The sequence below is a fragment of the Achroia grisella genome, unplaced genomic scaffold (genome assembly GCF_030625045.1).
Source record: "Achroia grisella isolate CSIRO2021 unplaced genomic scaffold, CSIRO_AGI_Agris_v1 utg2809, whole genome shotgun sequence".
Taxonomy (NCBI): Eukaryota; Metazoa; Arthropoda; class Insecta; order Lepidoptera; family Pyralidae; genus Achroia; species Achroia grisella.
Window position 1 is genome coordinate 883,839 of NW_026712768.1, and position 7,179 is coordinate 891,017.

At 41.8% G+C, this 7,179-nt stretch overlaps 1 protein-coding gene across 1 annotated transcript; it reads left to right on the top strand.

Annotated features, from left to right (window-relative positions):
- Positions 1 to 2,326: 2,326 nt before the first annotated feature.
- Positions 2,327 to 6,414, top strand: LOC131843165 (uncharacterized protein K02A2.6-like). Its single transcript, XM_059191778.1, has 4 exons — positions 2,327 to 2,905; positions 3,530 to 4,193; positions 4,314 to 4,680; positions 4,797 to 6,414. The coding sequence occupies exons 1-4, from the start codon at positions 2,327 to 2,329 to the stop codon at positions 6,412 to 6,414; spliced, it is 3,228 nt and encodes a 1,075-aa protein (XP_059047761.1).
- The last annotated feature ends 765 nt before the right edge of the window (positions 6,415 to 7,179 follow it).

The window sequence follows — 7,179 nt, forward strand, 5'->3', positions numbered from 1 at the left end:
TTTACGAAAAAAATCTAAATATATATATAACTGAAAAGTGACTGACATAGTGATCTATCAACGCGCAGCCCAAACTATTGGACGGATCGGGCTGAAATTTGGCATGCAGGTAGATGTTATGACGTAGGCATCCGCTAAGAAAGGAATTTGATTATATTCTACCTCCAAGGGGATAAAATAGGGGATGAAAGTTTGTATGAAATTTTGTCAATTTTAAACCGATCGGGGTGAGACTTTGCATGCATAAAGCTACTATGACGTAGGCATCCCCTAAGAAGGGATTTTGATTAATTCCACCCCTAAGGGGATAAATTAGCGAGCGAAGCCGCGAGCAAAAGCTAGTATATCTATACATTTGTATCAGTAATCTACTACTAATAACACAAGCTTTAGTTAGCTTAGCTTGGGTCTAGATGGCGCTGTGTGAATTGTTCTGAGATTACTATTATTATTATTATTACTGTGTTCTGAAGAATTGTTCGACATGATGTCCACAGCTTCCCTTTACCTTCACACCGCCCGCCATCCACAGGGAATTCATCCCCACACGCTGGAACCTAAGTAGTCTTCGACAGTGTGGTTTCAGAGGAGTTTCCTCCCGCGTACATTTAGATTGTGGAATAAACTACCTGCTGAGGTTTTGTGCAGAGACTCGCATCGGGTTTTTCAAGAAGGGTATATTAATGTTACTTAAGGGTTACAACGCAAATGTGAAACCACTGGTGTTTCAGGCGACTATAGGCTACGGTAACCGTTTACCATCAGATGGGCCGTATGTTTGTTTGCCAACGGCGTAGTATAAAAAATTATTAAGTTAATATTTTAGTTACTTTATCTAGTTCTATCTCCCAGAGTGGCCTGCGTGGAGTCTGGTAAAAAATACGTTAAGTGTTAGCTTAGAATATGATCTGTCTGTATGTGTGAAAAGGAGACGAAAGAAGAAGAAACTTGAAAACTTGAAACTTATTTTTAATAGGTAAAAAAATATTGTTAGGTAAAATAAAATAGGGGATGAAAGATTGTATGGAAATTGGTCATTCGTCGACGCGGATGAAGTCGCGGGTACAGCTAGTATACACCAGGGATGTTATGGATATGAAATTTCGAATACGGATAAGTTTCAGATATAGGAACGATTATTATACCGGATATGGATATGAAATTATTTCGGATTATCCGTTAGTTTCGGATAATTTCGGTTACGTACGTACGTACGTACGTATATTAATTTTTAAGGAATTTCAAAATTAAATACAAATAACTAATAAAGTGGTTACATAATGTGTCTGAATTAGGCTCCGCTTCTATCCTATATTATCCGACACTTATATTTCGGATTCAGTTACGGTTATGGATATATTTTCATATCGGTTATCCGTTAGTTTCGGTTACGGTTACGGAGCTCCGTAACATCACCAATATACACCAAATGTTTAGTTTCTAAAGCCTCATCTTTAGAGATGTAGAAATGTAATTATTATTACAGAGCGCGCAAGCAAAGCCGTGGTAAACAGCTAGTATAAAATTAATGAGTTGGTACCTATTTATAAGTATTAATATATGATATATGCGCCTTGACCTTGCTACCATATAATAAGGGAGTGATATACACGTGGAATTGGCCATTAGACTACTTTGTAAGTCTGTCTGGTACCTATGTTTATCACGCTTGTTACTAGCGACTTCTACAGACTTTGTACAAAGTCTGCTTGACTTATCTGTATATTCAGATGTGAAGCAAACTTTATACCCTTTTTACGAAACGCGGGTGGTGTATGAAATTTTGCACACTTACAGTTTTAATAGATCTTTTTAATCATATATCACAATACTTTAAATCAATTTAAAAAATGTATGTATTCGATACACATATGCACTCTTTTGTTTATTGTTAAAGTCTATGGTGAAATTGAGAATAAATATTTTTATATAATTTATTGCACCTTAACAAATAAAATATAATATTATATATAAACATATATTCTGTTTTCTTCTTTTTTTAATTCATAGTAATATCTGCCGCTTCCTTTGCGGTGACATCCTTTTGTTCTATTTTTTTTTTCTTTTTAATTATCCTGTACACGTGTTCCATTGTTTTTTTTTTATAAAACCGCCGTTTTATTTAGAAAATAAATAGGGTATGTAGGTATTTAAAAAATAAATCAGTTAGCATCCAACTCGGCCTTTCATTGTTACTCCATTGGCGCAGTCGGTATTTAAATACGTTTAAAGTGATTACTTTTAAAGTTTATACGCTATTGTGACACTATAATATTGTGAATTTAATCGAAGTTTGGGTCGTCATAAATATAAGTGAAATTACAATATGCCTATTGGTAAAATAGAACCGTTCGATCTAAATTGTAAACAATGGCCGGCATACGTAAGACGTGTCAATCAATTTATTATTCTCAACGAAATAAAACCGGAGTTAAAAGTACCGATGTTAATAACGGTGGTCGGTGAAGCGACGTATGCGTTGATGTGTGATCTGTGTGCACCGGATGCACCCGAAACTAAAACCTATGAACAGTTGGTTGCATTAGTCACGGATCATCTCGAACCACAACGCTCAGAAATAGCAGAACGCCATGTTTTTAGACAGAGAAGACAAAAGCCGGGCGAATCACTTACGGAATATCTACAAAATCTAAAACACCTCGCGGCGACTTGCAACTTCGGTGATCGTTTGGAAGAGAACCTCCGCGACCAATTCGTCTCCGGCCTGGCGAGTGAAATGATGAGATCACGAATTTTTGCCGAGAAAAATATAGGATATGGTAAGGCGGTGGAGCTAGCTCTGGCGCTGGAGGCGGCCGATAGACACGCCGAGGTGAGCAGCTCGGGCGCGTCGGCGACGAGGAGCGCATTCAGCAGTGGAGAGATGGAAGAGGGGTTACACGCGGTGCGTGCGCGCTACCCGGGCGGCGGCGGCGGCGGCGGCGGCGGCTGCGGCGGCGGCGGCGGCGGCGGCGGCGGCGGCGGCGGCCACGGAGGCGGCGGCGGCGGCGCGCGCCGGCAGCAGGGTCGCGGCGCGCCGGCCGCGCCCGCCTGCAGCGAGCGGCCGGACTCGTGCTGGCGGTGTGGCAAGGCGCATAAGGCGTTTAAGTGTCGGTTCGCTAATTATAATTGTGATCAGTGTAATCAACGCGGCCATCTGCGGGTGATGTGTGATAAAGTGCGAAAACGGGAAACCGGTGTTTCTAATTCACAACACTATATAGGTAACAACGATAGTTCGGAAGATGACTTTTTTAACATGGAAGTGACATCGCAAGGTAACAGGCCGTATTTAATTAAAATTGTTGTGGATGGTATTACTTTGGAGTGTGAGATAGATACGGGTAGCCGAATATCTGCGATTAATGAACACTGCTATAAAATTTTGTTTTCAAATAAGATGTTACAAACCGATACCTTAATTTTGCGCAGCTATTCGGGTTCCGTAATCGAACCTTTAGGTTACATACGCGTAGACGTAGAATTTAAAAATAATATAGCCAATAATTTATTATTGTATATTATAAAGGGCGGCGGCAGGCCCCTATTAGGAAGAGATTGGATTAAGGCACTTAATATAATGCAAATAAATATAAACGAAATGGTCGATGACCATATTGTGAGCCAATTGTGTATAGAATATCCCGAAGTGTTTACTAATACATTGGGCACTTGTAAGAAAAAGATACATTTACAGCTGACCGATTGCGAAGGTGTGTACGTACGCGCGCGGCCCGTGCCGCTGGCGCTGCGGGAGCGCGTCGAGCGCGAGCTCGAGCGACTCCAGCGCGACGGCACTATATACCGGGTGGACCATTCTGATTTTGGCACCCCAATTGTACCCGTGGTGAAAAGTAATGGCGATCTAAGGCTGTGTGGAGATTACAAGATTACAATTAATCCCAAACTGAAACGCGATTTTTATCCTCTACCACGCATAGAGGAACTGTTTGCGAATTTAAGCAATGGTGAAGAATATACAAAAATTGATTTACGACACGCGTACGAACAGGTATTATTAGATGAGGAGTCACAACGCTATACCGCCATTACTACCCACTTAGGGACTTTCGCTTATAACCGGACGCCTTACGGTTTATCTAGTGTACCGGAAAAATTCCAAAAATTGATGGAAGAGACGCTACGCGGGGTGGCAGGTACAGTTGTTTTTTTAGATGACATATGTGTCACAGGTGAGAATCGTCACGCTCACCTTCGCAATCTTCGTACTGTTTTAGACCGCCTAAGACAAATGGGTTTAACAGTTAAACTTGAAAAATGCAAATTTTTACAAAAAAGTGTTAATTATTTAGGGTTTATTATTGATAAATGCGGCCTCCGGGCCGACCCGACGAAACTCGATGCGATCACTAAAATGCCACCACCTGTGAATGTCACTCAACTAAAAAGCTTTTTAGGATTAATAAATTACTATGGTAAATTCATACCCAATATGAGTACGCTTCTATATCCGTTACATTCATTGTTAAAAAAAGATACGAAATGGAAATGGGACAAAACATGTGAGCAGGCATTCAATAGTGCCAAACGAGTTTTGTTAAGTAACAATGTCCTAGCTCATTACGAGGAGGGACGACCGCTGGTGTTGTCGGTGGACAGCAGCGCGTACGGCGTAGGGGCTGTGCTCGCACACCGCTACGACGGGGGGAGGAGCGCCCGGTCAGTTGCGCTTCCCGCACGCTTAACAACGCGGAGCGTGGTTACAGTCAGCTAGATAAAGAGGCTTTAGCTATATATTACGGTATTACGAAACACCATCAATATTTGTTTGGTAGACATTTTGTATTAAGAACAGATCACAAGCCTCTCGCGTATATTTTTGGTGAAAAGAGAGGTATCCCTCAAACAGCTGCCAGTAGGCTACAGCGTTGGGCAGCGCGATTGGCCGGTTATGACTTCAAAATTGAATTTATTAAATCAACGGAAAACGGGCCAGCAGACAGTCTATCACGTCTACCACTACAGCTAAGCGGGCGTCCCACCTCTGCGGTGCATTATTTTAATTATATAGAAGAAGCGGTGCCAATTAATTTTAAAGACATCGCTACAGAAACCAAGCGTGATTCACTATTAAGTAGAATTGTAGGATATATCAATTTCGGGTGGCCGTCGGCGGTTAGTGATAAAGAGGAGAAACCGTATTTTATTCGTAAAAACGATTTATACATAGATTTAAATTGTATAATCTATAAATATAGAATTGTCGTCCCAGTAAAATTACGATCTTATATATTGAAAGAAATTCACGAAGGGCATTTGGGCATGAATAAAATGAAAAATATTGCACGTAACTATGTGTACTGGCCAAATATAGATAATGACATTGAGCAGGTAGCGCGGGAGTGCACCGCCTGTCAGAGAGTACGAGACGCACCAGCACGTGCCCCGCTCCATCCCTGGGAATTTCCATTGAATCCATGGCGGCGGGTGCATGCTGATTTTTTTGATTGCGCGGGCAAGCGTTATTTGATAATCGTAGATGCACATTCCAAATGGATTGAAACAATTCCAATGTCAAGTACGACAGCCAGTGCAACAATAAATGCGTTTCGTTCAGTATTTTCTAGATTTGGACTCCCGTCACAGCTAGTCACTGATAATGGCCCACCTTTTTTCTCTGAAGAATTTAGTTTATATTGTAAAAATAATATTGTAAAACATACTACTTCCGCGCCGTACAGACCTCAAGGTAATGGAGAAGCTGAAAACTCTGTAAAGACGGTTAAGAAAGTAATTAAACGCGCATTATTTGAAGGCGAGGACGTTTTGACCTCCTTATATAGGTTTTTATTTATGTATAGAAATACAGAGCACGCAATAACAGGTGTTTCACCTGCGGTCGCTCTGCTCGGGCGTAGGTTACGCGGACGGCTGGATGCCCTGCGTCCTGACACCGCTGCCGTAGTAGCCGCCGCACAAGACAAACAAATGCGCGCAGCAGCCGGTCAGTATAGGCCGTGTAAGGTGGGTGAAACTATACTTACACGGGATTACTCCAAAAAGGGAGATAAATGGATGGAAGGTCAGATTTCAGCGGTTACTGGACCAGTATCCTATAAAGTTAAATTATGTGATGGTACCGAGTGGCGTAGACACCAGGACCAAATTCTCCGTGGACAAAGAGGTCGATATTCTTTATCTCGTGCGAGTTCAGAACCAATCAATGAGGAGAAAATGAGGTCTAGCGACGCGGAAGGATACTGCCGGGCTGAGGTTACTGCTGGTGACCGCGAGGAACAATTAGAAGTGGAAGAGAGATCGGATGGAAGTTCAGATTATGAGGATGCGGTAATCGAGAGTCCGGAGTTAGATGCAAGTACGAATAATTCCTTACCAGCAGGAGCCTCTGCACGAGCAATTAGAGCCCATAAGAGAGCAAAAGTAAATATATAACTGTTAAAAACGTGAATGAATTATTAGTCTACTTTGTTGTTAGAGTTAAGTAATAAGTTAAGTCATAATGTTACATATGTGTATTTCTGTATTTGGTGGTGGGATATGTAGGGTATTTAAAAAATAAATCAGTTAGCATCCAACTCGGCCTTTCATTGTTACTCCAGTACACAGGTACAAAAGAGTCTGTAGAGCCTGGGACCAATCCATCATCACTGACAGGAAAGTTCTTGCGAACAAACCTTATATCGTGGTGATGGATCGGGCACTCTCGAGGGTATTTTTGGTGGACATCACCACACCGCATGACCTCGTGAAAGCCGAAACCGAGAAAAAGAGAACATATCTCGACCTGGCTCACGACGTTACCGAAGTGTGGGGGGTGATGTCCACCGAAATCATTCATTTTTCAATTATGTTGCCATATATACGATCAGACACGGAGTCGCGCGTACACCGATATGTGTGTACACAAATTAGGGGCTGTTCAAGTGTTACGTAAGTAAGCACTATAGGGGGTGGGGAGTCTAGATAATGATTACGTCATCGGTACTTTTTCCACGAATGGCAACCCTCAAAAGTGTTTGCTAAAAGAAATTAATTAAAAAATGTTTACGTAAGCATGGGGGGACGGGGTAAGAGTTTTGCTTACTGTTGCTGACAAAGGGGATGAGGTCCCCATCTCGAGCTGAGTTTCTTATCAGTTCCGATCCGTTCTTCTCATCTCGAAATCATTCCGAACTGACGGTAGATTTGACATATCAT